The sequence below is a fragment of the Brachypodium distachyon genome, chromosome 2 (genome assembly GCF_000005505.3).
Source record: "Brachypodium distachyon strain Bd21 chromosome 2, Brachypodium_distachyon_v3.0, whole genome shotgun sequence".
Classification (NCBI taxonomy): domain Eukaryota; kingdom Viridiplantae; phylum Streptophyta; class Magnoliopsida; order Poales; family Poaceae; genus Brachypodium; species Brachypodium distachyon.
In genome coordinates this window covers 60,941-83,277 of record NC_016132.3, presented here as the reverse complement: position 1 = coordinate 83,277, position 22,337 = coordinate 60,941, and the positions used below count along the sequence as shown (strand labels likewise).

Sequence of the window (22,337 nt, the reverse complement as noted above, 5' to 3'; positions counted from 1 at the left end):
ACAATACTTGGTGAGTGATAGTTGCCAAATAAATGACAATGAGACCATGATATTAAGGATGGCATTAAAATTCCTTAAACATAGGCATTAAAATTCCTTAAACATAAAAACCTTCCTTATTTAGAGAATTAAATCGAATTTGGTCAACATCACTATGAGCCTTTATGACCTCTTAGAAAGTGCATGCCAAAAGGCATAAATACACCAACATAATACTTTAGCATATTAGCTCAACATTATTAGTCCGCACAATACGTTGTGGAAAACCGTACCACACGTTAATTAAAATTTTCGTTTACAATTAAACTACATCAACTCATTAGAGATGATCATATTAAGAAAATGCCATAATTATAACAACAACATTACTCATTAGTTATGACCATACCAACAATAAAATTACATAACATAACATAACATTATCATAGACTTTCATCATTAATTTTAGCATATAATAATAAAAAAAGATGATACATGCATTAAAATTGTCATTAACATTAAACATCGCATTGAAATTCTCTACACAAAAATTCTCATTAGATCCATTTTGTTTAGATAATCAAACAACATTTTCAATATCAACGTTTTGAGAATGACTCATAAATTAAAACAGCTTTGGTCAGAATTAATTTTAGAACCTGAATTCTCAAATTAGGCATCAAGTTCAAACATTAGAATTTAATCATTAAGTGATGCCTAAAATGATGATCAACATAAAACAAATGAAATATTCTAAATAAAGTATCTCGTTGGTTCAAATTTATTCAGAATAAATAAATGTCCAATTTCTGTTAGCAAGAAAATTCGGGCCATTTTTCATTAAGTAACAGTGCAAAAACATATTTAAATAATCCTTTTATAAGGCAAATGCACTGGAAATAAAGAAAAAAAGTTTAGAAACTTCAGTTCGGCCGAAACTGGGCCGGCCCAGCATTTTTCTTCTTCTTTTTACGCGCGGCGCGCAACGGAAAAAAATACCGCGTGTCTTCTTTTTTTTTCCTTCAGCCAGCACGAAAAAGTCCACGGGCTAGGCTAGCCTAACCTGGGCGGAAGCCCGTCGGCCAAATTGGCCCATTAACACCCGAAGGCCCAACTGCATTTTTGCAGTGCCGCCAGTCGTCGGATTGCATCTAACGGACAGGGGCGACCCACGGTTGATCAAAACTCCCCCCAGAAAACCCTAGCCGCCCACAGTCTATCTCCATGAATCAAAGGGGGCCTTAGTCAAAACTCGATGGACAACTAGACCAGATCAGATCTCGCAGGCTCGCTCCGTGGCTCGTCCTCCTCGCGCCAGCACCGCCACCGCTGCCGAGCGCCCCAGCCCCCTGGCTCGTCTTCCGCCACCGCAGGTTGATCTCCCCTCTCTCTCCGGACCGTTTCTCCTCCCATCACCCCACGAACGGATTCCGCCCTTTAGCTCCCCGTTTCATCTTCCCCAATTCATAACTGAGGCGAAAATCAAGGTGGGGCGGCCGCCCTACCGGGTCCTCCGCCCGTGGTTGGCGCAAACGCGGTGTCGAGCAACTTGTGCTAGATTGGTCGCCGCTTCTGTTCTAGAATCTAGATGTATAGGAATAGAAACAGATTGTTGAATACTTTTCTAATTACAAAAGTTTAGTCGACTAGTTGCGTTGAAAGGAGCTTGCTTTGCTACTGCTTTGCTGTTTGTTTGCAGTGATGTTAGTGCTGGACTTGTAAATGGAAACATTTTGTCTGTTCGTTACGGTGCAGAATGCCTCGCTACGATGAGCGCGATCGATACGGCGGCAACACTAGGCTGTACGTGGGTCGTCTCTCCTCGCGTACCCGGTCCAGGGACCTGGAAGACCTCTTCGGCAGATATGGGAGGTGAGCAAGTTGGCCCTAAACATTTCAAATTTCGTCAAGCAGGACTAATTCATTCTGCCAAAGCTGCCTTTGCCTACCAAAGGTCTAGTTTCTTATATCGCCTTTGGATTTTGAAGGGTTAGATATGGCAACGGTTCAAATTAGTCAGTGCTATTATAAGAGTCAAATAGGTTTGTGCTTTGCTTGTTTTGTCTAATAACATGGTAGAGCAGAAGTTCGGAGGCGCCTCTCCAATTTCTTGCACCCAATGGCACTGCCATCCACCCTGTTACTTTGAGGCACTACCATTCCATACAAGAAAACCAGCACCTTGTGCTCCCTCAACATTCTTCTTCCCCATTGTTTTTCTTACAAATCAAATAATATCCACAAGCCCTTCATGTTTTAACTTGGATGATCTTGTTGAAGGTTTTGGGGGCATACCCAACCTCGGTGTCCATGGTGAGAGGGTGCCCTTGGTGGAATTGGTGGCTATTCTCGCAAAGTTTCTAGCTGACTTTGGCGAATCTTTTGATAAAAACTGTGTCCTGTTTTATTGGAAATCACAATCATGACTGGTGTTTAGTTCGTTCTGACTGGTGATACATTTCTCTACTTGCATCTTGATGGTGTTACTGTTTCTGGAAACCATTTGCGCAGAGTGCGATATGTGGATATGAAGCATGAGTTTGCATTTGTTGTAAGTAAAATGCTCTTGTTTCTCCTTATAACTTTTAAATCCATCATGAGTTCATCTGCACTGTTCATATATGAGTCAACTCTTTTGTCTTCCATGTATCATATTGCAGGAGTTCAGTGATCCCAGGGATGCTGATGATGCAAGGTACAACCTTGATGGCCGTGACTTTGATGGAAGCCGCATGATTGTAGAGTTTGCTAAAGGGGTAATCTTAATTGTTTCTTAAATCTGTTTTACTACTGTTTCTTGATCTGTTCTTTGATGCTTTTACATTGTTATTGTTTGACCTGTCTAATTATGATCTTGATTATAATTTTAGGTTCCACGTGGCCAAGGAGGGTCACGTGACCGTGACCGCGGTGGTGACCGTGAATATATGGGTCGAGGGCCCCCTCCTGGTTCTGGCCGCTGCTTTAACTGTGGTATTGATGGGCACTGGGCTCGTGACTGCAAAGCTGGTGACTGGAAAAACAGGTGCTACCGTTGTGGTGATAGTGGCCACATAGAAAGGGACTGTCAGAACAGCCCTAAGAACCTCAGGTATTTCCTGTGAGGTGTCTTCTTTATTTTAACTAGAGCACATCTTAATGCGAGCCACCTTTATGAAAGCAGGCGTGGGAAAAGTTACTCAAGATCTCCATCTCCTCGCCGTGGAAGGGTCCGTGATAGGAGCTACAGCAGGAGCCGCAGCAGGAGCTACAGGTATATAGAGCATTCCTAGTTTTCAAAAATTGACAATATGGGGTCTTCTGCTGATTTGTCCGTCATAATTTATCTGTCATGAATCATGATGCTGTGACGGTCTGTGGGGTCTAAGCACAGTGCTGGTAGCAATTCATACATTTTTTCAAACTAAAACCTTCCATTTTTTTCAAAAGATGTGGTAATTCTGTTCTCTAGGTATTGTTTTCTATCACATCAGGTAGTTTCACCTATTGCTTTTCTGTGGGCACAGTTTTAACTGAATTTGTTTTGAACTAAAACTAGTTGATTTTTTTGCAATAGTTCATAGAATCTCATGAAAACCGGATATATGTTTTTTTATGCCTCTTTCAAACGTACAAAATTAGATTAAAATGTTTGATCTTTGTTGCAATTGAGCTACGTTTTCCTAGAATGATGTGCACAATTTGTATCAAACACTGACAGTATTCCCCTTGCTTTACATAGCCGCTCACTTTCTCCAAGGAGGGATGAAAGGAGATCAAGGAGCCCCCGTGATAGCCGCAGCCCAAGGAGGAGTCCCCGTGACAGCCGCAGCCCTATGAAGAGCCCCTGTGACAGCCGCAGCCCTGTGAAGAGCCCCCGTGACAGCCGCAGCCCTGTGAGGAGCCCTTCACCTGCTAAGGGGAGGGCCAGGAGCCCCACCCCTAATGGCAGCAGGAGCCCTGCACCAAGGGGAAATAGCAGGAGCCCAATGAGGGCTGACAGCCCTAGCCCAGCTGACCGTGAGCGCCGTGACGTCAGTCCAGCTGCCAATGGTCGTAGCCCTAGCCCAAGAGATGATGAAGACAATGGCAACCACCGCGCTTCGCCCGGTGGAAGTGCATCCCCTGGTGGGGGTTAATGGATGGATCAAATGCTCGCTGTGTTCATGAAACTTTGCAAACATGTTGAAGAAAGACTTGCCTGTATGGCTGTATGGATTTGATTTTCAGTGTGTACTCTATTTGGTATTGATACTCCTGTAGACCATAATATCTGTTTGTTGTACTAAGTGCACATGGAATCATTTTTGAGTAATCTTGTGTGTTGAACTGGTTATCTGTCGTCAATGTTGTGCTAATCATGTATTGCAGGAAAGTACTGTCGTCTTTGCATTCTATCCTGGAAAAATGACGGGAAAATGTTTCCCATTTTAATATATTTGATTTGCCTATTGAGGAATGGCTAACGTGGCTTTTCAAAGCCTATACCTATGAGGTTAGTCTAGTTTGTGCAAACACTTTGTGTGATTTCGTCGGTGTATAGTGTATAGTGATCATGATGGAGCTTTTAGTTTTCTCCTAGAGGTTCGGTAGCAATTTATTTGTCTCCCATCGTTTGGGTCTAGAATTTTGAAATTCAGTTTGGATTCTAGGAACAAACTTGTTTGGCTTGGTCGATACAGAATTGAGGACATAAATTCAATCTAAAATTACGTCGAATCACATCTATAGACTATACCTAGTCTCAATTCCTCTCTATAAAAGACATTCTCATTATATAAATCCATGTGACAAACAAATATGATTTTTTAATCTAAATTGAAATTCAACCAAATGAAACTCAAACAAAAGTTTGATCTCATTTCATTTCTACCCACGAAGACAACCAAACGAGCAGTAAACATTCTCTAGAAAAAGGAAACAGCCGTTTTTTACAGAAAAAAAGAAAGGTCCGTAGAAAATAAATAAACTATCACCGGAAAAAAAAAACAGGAAAGCGAAAACCATACGAAACCCTTCTTCTCCTTCAGTTGAAACTCTGAAGCCAACTGAATCCCCTACCTGAAGAAGACAAGCAGAGAGCAGACAGCGCCTCGGCCCGCGGCCCCCCTCACCCACCTACTCCCGCCCCGCCGGCTCGCCGTCGCCGTCGTGATCCCGCGATGTCTTCGTGGCTGCGGAGCGCGGTCAGCAAGGCCGTCGAGGCGGGCGGCCGCAGCGGCGTCGCCCGCACCGTGCTGGGCTACGCTGACGCCGTCGCTCACCACGCCGGCCAGGCCGTCGCCGAGGGCACCAAAATCCTCAATGATCGCATGGTGAGCGCCCCGCACCCCTACCCCCGCTCCGGAAACCCCTTCAATTTTGTCGAATTTCTTGCTGCCGCGAAGGTGCGAGTGCGACCGGGTGAGCTGTGAAATTTGTGAAACGCGCGATTTTTATGCAGACTGGCCAGGTTAAATGACACCCGGGGTGTCCTGATAGTAGCTCAGTGTGTATGAATTGAGAGATCTCCCAACAATTGCATGATTTCATGCCCCACATGTTATGGCAAGTGTCATATGTTCCAAGACTGGGAGGGGTTGGCACAAAGGGGAAGAAAGGCTAGCAAGTTTGGGGATTTGGGCTTTGATTGTTTGGTTTGGTGCTGTGTGTATACACTGTACTCAGAACATCAAATGCCATGTTCCTGAATCCTCGTGATGGTTTTACTCTGGGTGAATGTTCCCTAAGTTATCCATGTGTTTTATGTGATCTGCAGAGCACTCAAAACTACAAAAGTGTCAAGCAGACAGTGAAGCGCTTGGAAGAGGCGGCGGTTTCATCACGCGGGGACGAGAGAGTTCAGGTTCTAAGGCGCTGGCTCAGGGCGCTTCAAGAGATCGAAGCTGCACTTGGAGGTTTGGATGGGGCTGTCCCACAGAATGTCCCTTCAAGTGAACCGAACACCTCAAAATCACCATTAGCAAGAGTATGCATCTATGCATCACATTAGCTTCGTGTGTCCTTTAGCCATGCTCTGTCTGCTATACTTCCTTGGTTACATATTTTTTGATTTCTACTCCCGTGTGCAGGTCTTGTTTTATGACGCTGACATTGGAGGATCTCCTATGAACTTCCGAGATGTATTTCTCTATAGCCAAGCACTTGAGGGTATTACATTGTCCATGGTGAGTTGGTTCAGCCATGCTATCCTGGCTGTCAAGATACCATGTACTTCATCTGACTAAGTAATTCATTTCTTAACAAACCAGCTAGAATTTCCTGTTATATAATGTTATTGTTTGTCCTTACCACCGATAGAAGCTAAACACCTTTAATTTTTGTCATGATCAGATTCTGGAAGCTCCAAACGAAACAGAGGTTTCCCTGCTTTTGGAAATTTTTGGGTGAGCATATTGTGTGCATGATCTACATTTATGTTTGGTTGTTAATGTTGCTAACTTTCTGTCAGATTGATCTACCGGCCTTCTATCTTCGGTTACTTAAATACTGCATTACTGGGAAAAGAGCATCAACATTATATAAATTATGTTAGTAGTTTAGTGGTCCAGATGAATAATGGAGTACTGCACATGATCTCTTGAAACACCTGAGGAACTTACTGCTTTGAAATTTCAAGGCTTATTTTTATCCTTTAGGGCTGACAGTTGATTTCATGCTTATTTATGAGATAGTATTTGCAATGTGCGGATATAGGATTCTTTTATGTTTTCTCCATGTTGGTAATGTATATTCTTCCTGAACATACACAGTTAAGATAACACTTTATGCTCTTATGGTTCTTACGTCGTTATTATTTCTGAGAAAAATATGATCAGTTGATAATTGATCTAATGTAGCCATGGAGCAGCCTAAGCTAGTTACAGTTGCCCGCATATTCTGAACAACCACATTCTTGTAACACTGAATGTTTTTCTTTTTGAACCTCAACACCCTTTCCATTTTAACTATTTGTCATTTCCTCCAGCCTATGTCTTACAGGAGGGAAAGAAATTAATAACGCGATTATGAGCAGTATTCAAGACTTAGCAAAATCATTCTCGGTTTACCATGATGAAGTCCTGGTATGTTTGTTGATTGTCTACATACTCTTATGCCATGCAAATTACTAAACCTGTGGAAGGCTAAAATTGTAATATAATTATTTGTAGTTTGTACCGATGATTCGAGATTATTCACTCTGTGCTCTGTAACTGCCTGACTTGTAGTCTACAACTGCTAGTCACATCTTTATCTAGATGTCTTCTTTCCCAGTGACTGGAGTTTGTTTGTCTATCTTATCTAAAATTTATTTCTTGCTTGCTGCTTACATGGTAGATTTTTTTTTACCATATCTTGCTTCTTTTCTTTGCAAGCACTCATTTATATTTTTTATTTGCACTATCCAATTTTAGGGTGTATCCGTGTTTTACCCTGCACATGATTGGCTATCAATTTCTTTTTGCGATAATCATACAAAACTCCTACCAAAAGGGAAATAAAAGATGTTATTTAAGAAGACTTTAGGTTTCTAACGAAATAAGTACGAGAACAAAAAAATAACTATAGACGGTGAGGCCAGTCATTTGTAACTGTGTCATAAGCTGTGACCAAACAGTCATACTCTGGCACTGTGCTGAACCACTGATTTATTACAAGAACTAGAGTGATGAATTTGGTGATGCATTTCTCCTCAACTGTCACGGACTAGGGGTATTGTCTTTTATGGAGAGAGAGAGCATAACATCGTTCAGTATTACGCATTTTTAACGTCTTCCAGTTAGGGGCAAATTTGAATGTGATGCACAAGTTGGTGAACTTCTGGGTAATTGATTCTTGCCAAAATATTATGTTCACATTTAGGTGAAACGCGAAGAGCTGCTTCAGTTTACCCAAAGTGCTATTTCAGGACTAAAGAGGAATGCGGATGTTGTGAGGTGAGCATTAATGTACTGACTGGCTGTCAAACACCGGTTTTCTTACCGATTGTCTACACAATCTGATATATATTAAGTGCTGTAATGAGATTAGATGTTATATTTGTCCCATATATTTTTGTAGTAATTGATTCAAAATGTGAACTAAACTGTCGATAATTGGAATCACAAATTAGACCCTTCCATTTTTCTTTACCTGCAAAATCTGGAGCGCCCAAAAGAGATACCATGGTGCTTTTGCCTCTGTTTGTAGATAAATAGTAGCAGTTCTTTTTTTTTTACTCTAATATGTTAATTTCACTTCAGGATAGATGCTGAAGCCACAGAATTATGGAAGAAACTAGATGAAAAGGAGGCATTGCGAGTTCAATCAACTCAAGGCCCTGAAAAAGTTTCAGAAAATACTGCTCTTGCAATCGTTGAGGTGTTGCCTCTGCCAAATTTATATTATATTAGTAATTACATATTCACAGAAGTTTTCTTGATTTAGCTTAGTCGTCACTCACCGGACTACAGTGTGATGTGCGTACACATATGGGATTAGCTTGAGAACTTCAGTTATTTCATTGGAGTAGAATTTCTTATTTCACCCCACCTTATTGAGCGAATGCTGGTCAGAAGTGCATCTGGCAGATTGATTCTCCCTGAAATCAAATGTGAATGACTAATTGACTATACAGAACAGATGCACCAACCGCGGTTTCACTGATCATGTTAAATCTGTTTGTTGCATCAATAGGCAATAGTTCTCATCTAAACAAAAGCAGTAGTTCAATATCACATGCTTGATTTGTTTTAGCATTTCACATTCTATCAGCAATGTTTTTTGTTTCTCAGTTCTATGCAAGGCACTAACTGAATTCTCTGCTTTGACCAGTCTTTCAAAGAAGCACTCGCTGAAGTCCGGTTCTGCTCTAGAATGGAAGATCTGCTAATGAAGAAAAAAACAATTAGTGCTGGGGATTCCCCAGATGTTCACTCCCAAAAGGCACGTATTCATGTGATCTTTACGAAATCATTTTTTAGCTAGACATCTTCATATTTTAAAAGTAGCTATTTAGTCTTGGAAACTGATCAAACATTACAGTTCACAAACAAAACAGTGGGTTTTAATTGCCTGCATTTAGTGATATTTTAGATCTCGAATGAATACCTTCCATTCTTTCGATACTACACACTTGCTTCGTACCTTTTTTTGTTTGTTTCTGGGATTTCAACTGTGGAATTTATCCGTGAAAGAATCGAATCGACGAGTCACATTGGTGAGGGTGCCAGCTTCCGTATTACCTTTTGTACAGTTTAGACTTCTTATATTGACTCGGTAGACACTCAGCATTAAGTTACTATATATGCACACTTGGTGAAAAAAGACACGGATTGCAATAACAATATCATGTAGTAAACTTTGCAGGTGGACAAATTAAAGGTCTTAGCATCTTCCCTTGCTAATTCGTCCTCCAAGGCAGAGAAGCGTATTTTGGATCACAGGTGGAGCTTCCATAAAATTTATCTCTATGGATCTTTTGATGCCATTTGATGTATTTTGTAGCATCTTCTACCGATAAATTCATGTTCCCTTATTGACGATCCTTTCAAGTTTATGATTTTTCTGGATGAATTCGTTTACTAGAGTAACTAGAGTAACATCTAACAGTGTCATTGTTTACGTTTGGTTCATGTTTTGATAGTTCTTTGATTGAAAATTAACACTTTTTTTACAGTGGCACTATATTCCACTTGTGTATGCACACATTATTTTGTCTATATCCACTGTGGCATTATGTGGTGTGTAGTTCTGTACTTAAGATTCATGTTTTTTTTGAAAAGAAACCGTCTCCGACAGTAAAGTATATTCAAATAAAGGATATTGACAAAGAGTACACAGACTTAAGATCCTTTTACTCAATCTTTTTTTTTTTGCGAAGATCCATTGGATGCAGAGAGTTATCTTCAGAATTTCTGTGCATTCAAAAAAGCGACTTCGCTCTCTGCAATTACGTCGGCAGACACGCAGTTATTAATAACTCAACTCCTTGTCTATATGAAATCTCTCTGCGCTATTGAGTAGACCATAAAGTATCTGTCAAGTTGCTCTCTATTGTGGTTGTATGTTTTTCTGGATTTTTTTGGTGTACTTTTGTTTCGAACTAATCCATTCATTGTACAAAAGACTTTGAAGTGATCTTTCAAACTTTTTTGTGCATAATGTCAGACGCCAGAAAGAGGAGGCTCTTAACTTTCGTGCCAAAAAGGAGAACGAAGTGTGTGCAGTTGAAAAGGTAAGGATCCTAGCTCATATGGTGGTAGTAGAATATGTTTCTGTACTCCTTGTACTACACGAACTCACATTTTAAAACATACGATTCATTGTGATCTTCATTTAGTACCTGGTTTTAGCTATGCACCTTTTGAAGCTTCTCTTATTTCATGGCAACTGCATCTAAGAACTGTTGTCAGGAAGTCATCATGCATGTGCAGTGTCCCTGGGATGGGATGTAGGGCCGTGCCACCATTCCAAGCTGGAGCGAGCCACGGATGGCGTTCGAGCTTAGAGTTAGGCTCAAGCTCAGCTTAAGAAAACTCAAACAACTCTAGCTAAGCTTGGCAAGGAGCTCATGCATATAATTTTTTTAAAGAAAATTATACCGACTCCGAGCTTAGCTCATTTCACAGTCCTATCATTTCCATTGATTTTAAGGAGAAAATTCACTCCAAATCAACGGGTTAGACACATAAATGGTTGCTCAAGGAATTACCAGCTCTTGGACAAGTGTATCAAAGAGATTACATTCCTAGAAATCCATAAATTCCAAGAACTGTGTTGTATACCATTTGGCACTGTGGCCTGTGCTGCTGGCAATGGTGGCATTGAATATTGGGTCAGATCCCACCATTGCCACACCTCACTGGACACATATCAATTGGAGAGGACAGCGAGAAGGATGGGGAGGGAGATAGAAGGAACATGATCTCGTGGCTGCTAAGGCTGAATTGCAATCGCCTTTTGTGACTGGGGAGTGGGGCTTTTGACTGGTTACTCGTGAGCCAGGCAACTTGGTCAGGGGAAGTGAAATTTGCACAGACTTTGGGCTGTTGGAGTGAGATAGCATTATGCCAACAATGGACTACTGAAGTCACTCTTGAGTATGCAAGCTGGCTTTGCCGAATAGCTCAAGCTTAGTTAATTCTGAGCTTGAGCCAATCTTGAATTGAGTCTGGTTCTAGCTGAGTTCGAGTAGCTTGTTGAGCCCAACCTTTTTCTTACAGGGCTATTAGGACATCTGCCTATATTTGTGGATTCTAAGCAGTTCTCATGCCAATTCACACATGGCACACAGATGTTATAAAATGAATGCATGGATAAATATTGCTTTGCTGTATATTCTGCTGATGCTCCAAATACATTTTTAATGTGTCACTGATATAGGAGTTAACTGCTGAGATTTCTGAATTGGAGAAGCAAAGGGATGAACTCGAGGCTCAGTTGAAGAAGGTACTTTTTCCTTAGTAAGACCTTCCTGTATTATTATTTTCGTGCTGACTTCTTGTCCTATATTGGACATGGACATGATCACATGAACACCCCCACGCCATGGAATATTTATCTTTTTCATTAAAATCCTGCTGTCCTGTATCGATCTCATTATTTATATCTATATAGTGTATACTGGGGGAGGCACGTTGTCAAGTGCCAGTTTTCTCCCTACTGGAGTCCTGTTATTATTTTTATAAAAATAGTTTGTTTTGATTTTGAGGTCCTTTACTACATTTCTCCAACAGGTTAACATTTCGCTGAATTCTGCTGTTGGGCGGCTCAAGGTAACGAGGGAAGAGAGGGATCAATTTGATGAAGCAAACAATCAGATGATCTTTAGTTTAAAAGCAAAGGTGCTGCTACTTCTCTGATTGACCGACTTTTTGTTTTCTTCCAGTAATATCTCATGAGGTTGATGGTCGCTGTTTGTGTGAAAGTACTGATGAGCTTAATATTTTGTTTTCTTTGCTGGCATTTAATCAGGAAACTGAACTTTCAAAAAGTATTGCCTCTTGTAATGTGGAGGCTGGTGTAGTAAAAACTTGGATCAATTTCCTCGAGGATACATGGCAGCTTCAGTCGTCATATGATGAACAGAAAGAAAAGAAAACCAAGTACGTAGTGATTTATGGTCATACTAGCCTATGATTGCCACCATTTTATCCTATCATCCCCTCTAACCAATTCAGCCCTTTTTTGGTTTATGACCATAGTGATGAGCTAGAGAGATGCACAGGCAATTTTATGAAGCTGACGAAATTTCACCTTTCTACATTCAAGGTACTTGGATATAAAAGCCTCATTGCATTTGTAACAAACGCACTATACTATTTGAATATATCTTCACTGTTTTGTATGTATCTTCTGTCTTTGACAGGAAGTTCTAAACCCGTCAATTGAGCGGATCCACACATACGTGGATAATTTGGCAGTCTTGAATTCAAGGTTGTTCAATTGTTTTTTCTAAGTCTTCCATATACTTATGGAATTCTTTTCCACCAAAACAATAGGTCCTAATGACTTTTGCCATTATTTGGTTTGAACGAAATATTGTAGGGATGAGTCAACAGAACTTGAAGATGAAGAGATATCAGAAAAGACAAGCCCACAGAAATCCCTTGAGGAGGAATATTTGGAAACTGAAAAGAAGGTTCGTACCGAGTTCCCACTGTTGAATTTTGATTGCCTGGTTTTAAGATTGAGCTGCTAATTGATTGTTGTTAAGCTAATCGACCTCTTTAAATATTTGTGTGTGTTTGTTTGGCCAAAATTGAAGTTAGTTGTACAGTATAAATCACATCATGAACAGATATGATCTTCAGCCTGTTCAGTTTTGCTTAGGAATGTTGCGATGTTTTCAGATTGTAATTGCCTTCAGCATAACTGATCACATGAAGAAGCTGTTTTATTCTGAGCAAGGAGCTAGTTCGAGGTACTGCCCAACTTTGCAAACGTATATTCTTTGGTGTGCTTGTGAAGTTTGTAATCCCTGCAACCGGGATGTCTTATTTTCTTTAATTTTCTATTCTTTCCAGGAAAGATGATCCAGAGATCAGGAACTTATTTTCTTTAATTTTCTATTCTTTTCAGGAAAGATGATCCAGAGATCAGGAACTTATTTTCAGAGATAGAGAAACTGAGAGAGGCATTCGAGTCTATAGAAAGGCCGACACTAGATATTGAAGTCCGTAGAGCGAAGGTTCCGACAAAGGAGCGATCTGAATCGAACTCTTCACCTGTTCAGGCACCGTCGACGCCTAAAGCTACGCCTGTGGATTCCCCCAAATGTCCTGTGAAATCCGAGCAGACTCCGGATCCTGATTTGGACCTTGCAGACTTGGAGTTAGAATTTGGCAAATCTAACAGATACTCCCCGGAAGATATAAGCGGGTGGGAGTTCGACGAGCTTGAAGAGGAGCTGAGAGCTGACATATCCAAATCAAGCAATACGAAATAACCATTGACAATGTGAGATGTATACTACGTTGCCTGCCTTGGCGTGCGGTTTTTTTCTGGAAACTGCGTACGGCCGGATACTTGAATGTACATAGTGTTGTTTTATTGTGTCCATTGTTCTATTCTTACTGTACGAGGTATGCAAATGCAAATGTGTACACAGTTGACAAGTCATTTTTTATTTGTCTGTTCTTGTCATGGACGTGTATACAGAAAACAGTGAACCATTTTCTCCCTATGTACAACAGACTAGTACAGGTTTATGTTTGAGCTTTTGACAATGAAAATAATAAATATATATGCTGGGAAGAGGCTAAATCGGCAGTTGCTTAACATTTTTGAGATTACTGTCTACTACTGCAGTTTTGGCAACAATTGAACAAATTAATAGAGCATGTGCCTCACAAGTAGGAAATACAAAACCAGATCAGGTCAATGCCCCGATTCTGGAACGATAGGTCATTTGCAAATCCAAGATACCAACTCAAACGATAAAGCACGCTAATTACACCAGGATTGATTAACCCCAAACATACAGTAAATGCAGAAAAACAAGGCGTAAAATACAGGAATCAGAAAGAAGAGCTCGGACGAGTAACTTGTGTAACTAAGGACTCAGCAAACGGGGGCGGGCACTGACTGATGCACTCAACTCGCGGGGAGAACCAGGTGGGAGTTTGAGCAGAGGACGACGATGTCTCGAAGAAGGTCCACGGCCTCGTCGAGGGCGGCGCGCTGGCTTTCGGCGACGGCGCGGAAGTCGAGCGTGGCGAGGCGGGCGCCGCCTCCGCCCTGGCTGCGGAGTTGGGGGCCTCCCTTGTCGTCCAAGTGCTCGACTGCCCGCGCGGGTTGGAGCTGGCACGGTGCAGCCCCACGAGCTCGGCCGCCTTCATGTCGGACGAGGCGAGCGTGAGGCTGCCGGCCACGACCCTGAGCGCCTCCGCCGCGTTTCCGGCGTTGGTGCTCGCCGCCGCCGTCGTCGTCCGGATCGGCCCCCGCGGCCATCTATTATCTCCTTCTCTCGCTCTGTCGCGGGCGGTGGTTGTTTGGTGGCGTCAGGGCTGCTGCCTGCCAGCCTGGCGGAGTGGGCCCCGCTTTTGAAACCGCAGGGGGAGGGAGACGGTGAATTCCCGTGGCTCACAGCTGGCATAATATCAAATCAATCGTAGCACGTATGCAACTCTGATCCGCGCGTGCTGTCATAGATGTGATCATCCTAATTTGAACAATAGATCAGGCCAACCTGATTCTGGAATTAGTCAATTACAAATCCAAGACACCGGCTGAAACGATGAAGCACGCAGCAGCAGCTAATTACACTCAGATTGATTAACCTGTTCCTGTTCTTAGACAAGCCCAAAGAGATTACATACAATGCAGAAAAAAACAAGGCGAAAAACAGTCTGTGTGCGAGACTGCCTTTGCAAGTTGAGAGCACTGAAGCATTTTTACATCCGCAAACGAAAGCATGAGACATAAGAATCCGATCGAAAATGACTCGCTGCGTCGTATCGTTCATACATCGATCCCAGTTTGCAACAGATCAGAAAGAAGCAACAGTTGGATCAGAGTTTCAGCGCGGTCGGCTGCGAAAGTTGGCAGGCGGACGATCGAGACGACTGACATCCATGGCGACCGAGACAGTCAGGGAGGGAGAGCGAGGAGGGCGATGTTGATCTCCATGACGCAGGCATGCAGCGAGTGCCTGGCGTTCTCGAGGGCGACGAAGGCAGCGGCGCGCTGGGGTTCGGTGACGGCGTGGAAGCCATGGCGCTGGCGCTTGCTCTGGCGGTCGAGCAGGAAGCAGAGCGTGGCGAGGCGGCCGCGGCAGCACTGGAGGTGCAGGCGCGTGGCCTCGTGGGTCGCCGCCGCGGCCTGGACCCTGAGCAGCGCGGCCCGCACGTCGGCGGCGTCCGGGTGGAGGTCGGCGAGGGAGGGGAGCGGCCGGCGTGGGTGGGGGCTGCCGCCGCGGAGCGCCAGGAGCTCTGCCGCCTGCATGTAGGAGGCGGCGAGGGTGAGGCTGGTGGACACGCCCTGGAGAAGCTCCGCCGCCTTGCTGGCGTCGCCCGGGTGGCGGATGAGGGTGGCCGCGTGGAAGAGGCGCTGGAAGGAGTCCTGGCAGAGCGCCTCCACTTTCAGCACGCGCTTCCGGACCCGGCACTTCCACGCCGCCCGCTCCGCCATCTCTCGATCTCTTTGGGTTTCTTGGCGGCGGGGGCTTGTTTGGCGTCTCGGCGTCAAATAGGGAGCCTGGCGGAGTGGGCCCCGCTGCGGTAACCGACCATTCACCCCGCGCCCGCGGTGGAAGTGAAAAAAGATTTGAAATCAATCGGATCACGCAACTCCGATGTATGGGCCGGCGGAAATGCTTTTCTCTGCACCAACAGAGAATAACTTCCACCCATTCCACTGTAAACAGACAGTCCCGCCTCCACCAAAAAGGATACAGTGCTACTCTCAACTCTGAAACACAAACTCCCTACAAACAATCCTCATTTCGTATCTAGCTCTTCAAAAGAATCTGTATTTGTTTTAAATAATTTTTTCCATTCAACTACATATATATATCTACTTGTTCATTCCAACTTCCCAGTCAGTAGTTGTTCTCAGTCCTGCAGCTGCAGGCACACTTGGAGTATGGTTTTCTTTCTCAATTCTCAGGCTACATTCTCGTATGCTCTATAACTGGCCTCGCCCAGGGTCATACCTCGACAGCAAACCTCCTCTGTCCAAAATTCAGACAACAAAAACACATGCAAGTTAACCACCATTCCACTGTATCGTACTACTAATTTGCAGAGAATTCACAACTCGCGATGGGCTCGAACTGGGGCGCCGTCAGGTTGGCCTCCAGGTTTCTCAGCACCAGCAAGATCTATTTCTCACCTCCAGGTTGTGCTCTTGGATCACGCGTCACCGCTTTGTCTTATCCACGCGTCGGACAAGCGTTTAGGTACGAGGTGTCGCGTCCGGCCGCCTGGCTGTTTGCCTTGGCGCCACGCCAGGACCTACGTGGAATATTTGCACGTGTGTTAATCTGTACGTGTGTCCTGATGATCAGACAAGCTACTAAGATGGAATAGCACAGCACGTCTTACACCTTGCCGACTTGGATCAACAGCTAGCGCCCAGTATTTCTTTCCCTTGGCCGCGAATCAGTAGCTAGCGCATGTGTTCCTCGTGAGTTTCGTGCGTGCGCGGCCTGGACCAGATTTTGGACACGTACGCCTTCATTGGCTCTTGTGTAGGGTGCAACAAAAAACAAAACCGCATCCATGAACCATGCAAAGGATTCTTGGTTCCTTCCTTCCTCGGAATGAAATTAACGCGATGATGTTAAGTTAACGGATGATATATTGGCCGGTTTCATGAAAATAGGTAACTCAGATTATCTCTGACCAAGTTTTAATAATTAAAACACGCACTGAAAAAATGGATTCTCCATGCATGCACATCTTGATGAAATTTGGCTCCATCCGGAACATGCTCACTGGACCCCATATTTAAAAACGGTTTTGTTATTTTTAAGTGGAATCAATCGCTGCAGCATTATCCATCTACAACTGGAGCATCCTTGCAAGAAACAACAGAGGAACCTGTGGCTCACCATGCAAAAGGAAGCAATCGCGCGCGGTGGTCTGGATCAGGATCCAGGTTTGGAAGAACTGGTGACACACATGGTTATGCATCATCCTCACTTCCTGGGCGGTCTCTGTTTCCATCACTTGGATCAGTTTTGCTGCATCATCGCGGAGGGATTGGCGGATTCCCCACTTGTCTACACCGGTATATACATAGTCCAGACAGCAGGCAACTGACCAGATGATATCCAAACTCCTGTGGGCATGACGAGAAGCTTCGGCCCGTCTCCCCTCCCACGTCCTCAGATCGACGGCAGAGATACCTAGATACGGGGCACAGAGATGGAATAGATGGCTTGCCTCTGAATGCTGGCTGCGGAGAGCACAGATGGCGTTCTGGGCCCGGCGAAGCCTCAAGGACACCCGATAGAAAATGGATTCCTCCGTGATCTTCAGGGTCGGTGAAGCGGCTGCGGTCGGGAGGCCCACTGCCGCCGACAGTGGCCTATATAGCGGCGGAGCCCGTCCATGGCCTGGGCGGCGCCGTTGCCCGCGAGGACGACGTGAGAAGCAGTGTGCCCGGCACGGATCGCGCGACGAGGCTCCAGGAGGCCCCGTGCTCAGCTCGTACGTCTGCAGATAGACGCGGTGAACGAGCGGAGCTTGGACGTCCTCGGCGATCTCGATTGCCTCGAACAGCGCCTCCGCTGCCTCGAGGGAGCGCCTTGGTCGTCGGCGTTGATGCGGAAGCAGAGCGTACACAGCGAGCGGGTGAGCCACTGGCGGACCAAGTCGATTTCGACGTCAGCGTCTTGGATCCTCTTATGGAAGAGCTCCTTCCATGGCAGCGCTGTCGCCATCTGTGCCCGGGAGGTGTTTGGTTTCTGGCTTGCCGTCTCGGCGAGTCGGCGCAGCCGTTTTGTTCCTTATAAGCAAGTTGCCGATTGACCTGTGTGTCGTGGCCCGTGACATGGGAGCGAGGTGATTCTGCACAATGCCGCCAGCGTCATTGACAGGTGGGGCCGGCACTGCAGTGGACCCCACGTCCGTAACAGAATGTTTACCTCTGCTCTGCCGTCTCCGGCTGGAATGGAACGGAACGGAACTACTCCCCTCGCGCGCGGTACAAGAATGGCGAGTGTAATTAAAATATCACCACCGTCAGACGTCTGCTTGCGCAGCTAGACAGCACTTCCATGGATGACCTAATAACATTTCTGTTAAATTGTCAAAATCTACCGATTCCTAAGAACATTGCAGAGCTACACATAGGGAAAAGACAATCCTTCCCCGGACCGCTAGGGATGCTCGGTGACAAAATCGTAAATTGTTTAATGACAACTTTGTAACTTCACTCTTGAGCCATCCACAACCTACAAATACGAGAGCACCCCCTCTCATTTGAGGGTTAGAAAATTTCTCTTTCTCCGTCCGAGTAATCGGTCCCCTTCTTCTCGAATGTCCCGTCCTCCGATGGCCTTGTAATCATCCCGGTATCCTAGTTTAAAAAACCAGACCGGTGAGGCTGTCGGTGATTGGTTCATCAAACCAAGCACTGGTTCATTGGTTCAATAGTTAAACTGAGAATTAATAAGGAATATCAATTATTTTAGTATTGAAACAAAGAATTTACATAGTCAAGTAAGACCAGTTCCTTGTTTTAGCACAAAACCATGCGTGGACATGATGGTTAGTGCGTGTGGACTATCATAGTCATGTCTTGGTTCGAAACCTGCCCACTCCTTTGCTCAGTTCAGCCGCTTAGCAGACCGACGGAGGCGCCGGTTCCAAAAATTTTCCGGTAAGACCGCCGGTCTAGGCGTGGGGTGGCTAACCTTCATTGTCCGAGCAAGCACCCTAGGACAGTTTTGTAATTACAAAATAGACTTTACTAATGAGATTGATTTGTGATTAGTTGGGCTTCCATAGTTGATGGGTCAGGGCAGCTGGGTTTACCAATGGCATTGTTCGGTACTAATTAAAACATGTTGCAGATCTTTAAAATGATTGAGACGTTGAATTTTAGCAGTTTGAATGACCGAGATCTCTTGGATGCACCGCAACACGTGCTTTTGCTTTTAACGGTAGTGTACACAGAAATAGATGTAGATTGAAATATGACCAACAAATTATAGATAATGAAAATAGTAAAATAAATAAACAATAGATCCATCAAAACAGTAAGACTTGCATTGGCAACAAATATATATAGAACCATGTATTCCTGAGGTGCATGGGATATATATAGCTAGACAAGACCCTATAGACAAGCAGAATATTCTTATGCATGCATGCTCGATCCCAACTGTTCCCTATGCTTCCAATATATATACGAGCTTCACAAGGAATTTAATGCCAAACTTTAATAGCGTAAGTTTTATATACATATGTCAAATATAAATATTATTTCCCTGTAGTGGGTCAAATTAAATTCGACCTAGAAAATGGGTATATATTGACCTTATATATTTTGACGGAGGGAGTATCTGATGGCTACCCATAGATCTAGAGTCTCCATATGAATGTAGGTATTCTGATCCGGTAAAACCCTGTCCATGATCGTCCCAAAAGGATTGCTAATGGGAACATATTCTGTTTCAGTACCGATGACAGGCGGCGGCATAATAATCAGGCGGCGCCGGCATATGGGCCAAGTCTGGTTTGCCTCGATGAGCCACTTGTCCACGCAGTGTCCGCACGGAGTCTCCTTCCAAGCGGACGTCGCGGCGGCCTCGTAGCATACGGGACAGACTCCGCCGCCGTCGTCGTCCACCGTCTTGAGCACGTCATCGACTCCTTGTACGTGTTTCATGGAAACTAGAAACTCTAAAAAGGATTGGGTTTACGTTGTTGGCGAGCGAGCGGGATACTATGTTGTTGGTAGATATATGGGCTTTATTTGGCACAGTACGTTGTTGGCGAGCGGGATACTATGTTGGTAGATATATATACGGGCCGGAGAGACGGGACGCGGATTAATTAGATTAACCGGGCGGAGTCGGAACCAGAGCCAGGTGCCCATGTACGAGCAGGATTCGGTCCTTGACGGTGAAAAGAGAAGAAAAGGTAACTTGACCGTAACGACGAAATACAGTAGGAGTATATACGTTGGATGGCGAGCTGGATCGCGAACGTACGGCTCTGATACAGCATGCCGTTATCAATTGAGTTGGCCGTTGCCTGGAGGCTTCTGGCCGCTGATTAACTTGGAGATTCGATTAGGATTTACTCCAAGACCAATATAACAAGTGAGGAAAAGGGATGCGTCATCCAAATTGAAATTCTTCACGTCACGAGTTTTACTTAAAATAACCCCGATTATATATGATCAAAGTCAAACCTTACACTTGGATAAATTCCTAGTATAATATTTTTGAACACCAAAATAAGGCAGCGAACCATTAGAGATGTTTTCCGACTTCAATTCTTGTTCTTATAAACGGAGCCATTCTATTCTTCTTTAGTGCACTGCAGGAAACCCCTGCCCTCTTGTCGAGGTTCGGCAAAAAAAAAAACTAGTCATCGACTTCAATTAACCAAGGATCAACCACACTGCTAACATGCATCTTAATGGGTTGCATCACATCGTTCATACATGTACTAGTTCCACGAATTGATATGATCGGTACTAGAACAGTGCATTAGCATCCGAAGCAATCCTTGCAAGAAACAAGACGAACAAAACAAATACAGATCAATCTCGAACTGAACAATAGGGAGCTGTAGCAGCTAAGACAGTCGGATTAACACGTACGTTGCTACAAATTATAGATAATAGAACGGAAGGCCCCAAAACATGGCAGAAATGGGCGAACACTAATCTGCCGCCTTTGCAGGGAGTGAATACTGCACTGTCCGCAGTAAGAACTGATCCTCTCCAAAACACAGCAGCATTGACGAAATTAATAACTTGTTGACAGTTAGAACAAGACACGAATCAGCAATAAACGGAAGCATTACGCAAGCACAAATTAAATCGGATCGAATGCTGCATGATCACATCGTTCATACATGTATTAACTCCAGGCAATTAACAGCAAACATCCACGAATTGATCGGTACTGCGTTATCATCTAAAGCAATCCTTGCAAGAAACAAGAGGAACAACACAAGATATATGGAGTTGGAATTGGACGGACCACGCATGTCACTAGTCATCTACGGGACGGGATCAAGGAAGCAGTAGCGAGCGAGCGCTTGTGCAATGAAATCAAGAGAGAGACCTCGCCAACAACGGGAAACGTAGAATCGATGGATTAAGCTGTAGGTCACTGGATGCGGGCGACAGGCTTGGTGGCGAAGATAACAAGCGCGGTCATACTCACCGTCCTGTCATGCGCGTAGCAGAGCTCCCTGGCGACGGCGCTGATCTCGGCTTCAATGGAGGCGCGGGCGTGCGGGGCAGGAAACGGGGCACCGGGGAGGCCGCCGAGCATGAAGGCGACGCCCTGCACGCGGCCGCCGCACTCGCGCAGCCTGGTGAGCGCGTCCCGGCCGTGCTCCCTGGCGGACTGGAGCTTGGCCAGGGCGAGGCGCACGTCGTCGCCGTCGTGGAGGAGCTTGGCGCTGGCCACCGGCTCCGTCGGGATCCGCCCGCAGCCCCGCAGCGCCAGGAACTCGGCCGCCACCATGTGGGCCATGGACGCGGAGAGGCACCGCGATGCCTTGGCGATGTTCTCCGCCGCCGAGCGCAGCTTGTCGGCGTCGGCGTCGGCGTAGGGTCCCAGCACCTCCGCCTGGTCGCGGTTCGCGTCGGTGATGTGTCTCCTGGCGTCGAGGCAGTCGTCTAGCGCCCGCAGCACCTCGCCCTGGAACACCGACCTCCATTGCTCAGTCGGCTGATACATCTCTCTCTGTCTTTCTCTGTGTTTCTCTCAGAAAGAAAGAAAGAAGGAACGAAAGAACGAAAGAACGAAGCGGAAAGAAATAGGCAGCCTGGAGCCTGCACGACGCCGCGAGGTTCACTGACACGTGGGGCCGGCCTTGCGGTGGACCCCACTCCCGTAACGGAATGTTTACCCCCTCTGCCCTGCCGTCTCCAGCCTGGAAGTACCTCGCCGGCCTAGTAGTAGAAGAAGAAGAAGAAGAAGAACCGAGGGTAATTAAAAATCTACCGCTTCAACAGCGTCTACAAATAGTCAAATACTATCTCTCTCTCTGTTTACTAGAATCACAAGCCGGACACCCGCAAAGCTAGCGGCAATGGAGGAGGCGTGGCGGAGGACGGTGAGGACGGCGGCGGTCCACAGCCTCGCCGTCTGCTACCGCATGGCGGAGGAAGCAGCAGACGGCTCCATGGACGGCGCCTGCGTGAAGCTCCTCGCGGCCATCGCCGCCGCCCGCACGCACTACTTGGACCTGAACGTCGTCGGCCAGGACACGGGCTCCGAG

General features: G+C 45.1%; 4 protein-coding genes across 6 annotated transcripts; 2 read left to right on the top strand and 2 right to left on the bottom strand.

Annotated features, from left to right (window-relative positions):
* Nucleotides 1–1,185: 1,185 nt before the first annotated feature.
* On the top strand, nucleotides 1,186–4,305 carry LOC100842128 (serine/arginine-rich splicing factor RS2Z32). Of its 2 annotated transcripts, XM_003567915.4 has the most exons (7): nucleotides 1,186–1,352; nucleotides 1,735–1,851; nucleotides 2,491–2,530; nucleotides 2,640–2,735; nucleotides 2,850–3,070; nucleotides 3,143–3,232; nucleotides 3,701–4,305. In XM_003567915.4, exons 2-7 carry the CDS (start codon nucleotides 1,736–1,738, stop codon nucleotides 4,095–4,097), a joined length of 960 nt encoding a protein of 319 aa, XP_003567963.1. In that variant the 5' UTR covers nucleotides 1,186–1,352; nucleotide 1,735; the 3' UTR covers nucleotides 4,098–4,305. The 2 variants fall into 2 exon arrangements, with proteins under 2 accessions (XP_003567963.1, XP_024315256.1); XM_024459488.1 differs by lacking the exon at nucleotides 1,186–1,352 and having other exon boundaries at nucleotides 1,729–1,851; nucleotides 2,260–2,530.
* A 687-nt stretch (nucleotides 4,306–4,992) lies between these two features.
* Nucleotides 4,993–13,698, top strand: LOC100824671 (protein Hook homolog 3). 2 transcript variants are annotated; one of them, XM_010232020.3, is made up of 18 exons: nucleotides 4,993–5,273; nucleotides 5,717–5,926; nucleotides 6,030–6,125; nucleotides 6,292–6,344; nucleotides 6,926–7,022; nucleotides 7,801–7,874; nucleotides 8,181–8,298; nucleotides 8,752–8,862; nucleotides 9,286–9,362; nucleotides 10,087–10,153; nucleotides 11,302–11,367; nucleotides 11,655–11,762; nucleotides 11,893–12,023; nucleotides 12,123–12,189; nucleotides 12,287–12,354; nucleotides 12,466–12,559; nucleotides 12,771–12,841; nucleotides 12,945–13,143. In XM_010232020.3, the coding sequence occupies exons 1-18, from the start codon at nucleotides 5,121–5,123 to the stop codon at nucleotides 13,006–13,008; spliced, it is 1,725 nt and encodes a 574-aa protein (XP_010230322.1). In that variant the 5' UTR covers nucleotides 4,993–5,120; the 3' UTR covers nucleotides 13,009–13,143. The 2 variants fall into 2 exon arrangements, with proteins under 2 accessions (XP_010230322.1, XP_003565209.1); XM_003565161.4 differs by having other exon boundaries at nucleotides 4,995–5,273; nucleotides 13,000–13,698.
* A 42-nt stretch (nucleotides 13,699–13,740) lies between these two features.
* On the bottom strand, nucleotides 13,741–15,565 carry LOC106866168. The gene has a single exon (XM_014898921.2). It carries the CDS (start codon nucleotides 15,547–15,549, stop codon nucleotides 15,010–15,012), a length of 540 nt encoding a protein of 179 aa, XP_014754407.1. The 5' UTR covers nucleotides 15,550–15,565; the 3' UTR covers nucleotides 13,741–15,009.
* A 5,408-nt stretch (nucleotides 15,566–20,973) lies between these two features.
* On the bottom strand, nucleotides 20,974–21,937 carry LOC106866004. The gene has a single exon (XM_014898475.2). The coding sequence runs from the start codon at nucleotides 21,791–21,793 to the stop codon at nucleotides 21,215–21,217; it is 579 nt and encodes a 192-aa protein (XP_014753961.1). The 5' UTR covers nucleotides 21,794–21,937; the 3' UTR covers nucleotides 20,974–21,214.
* Nucleotides 21,938–22,337: the final 400 nt, after the last annotated feature.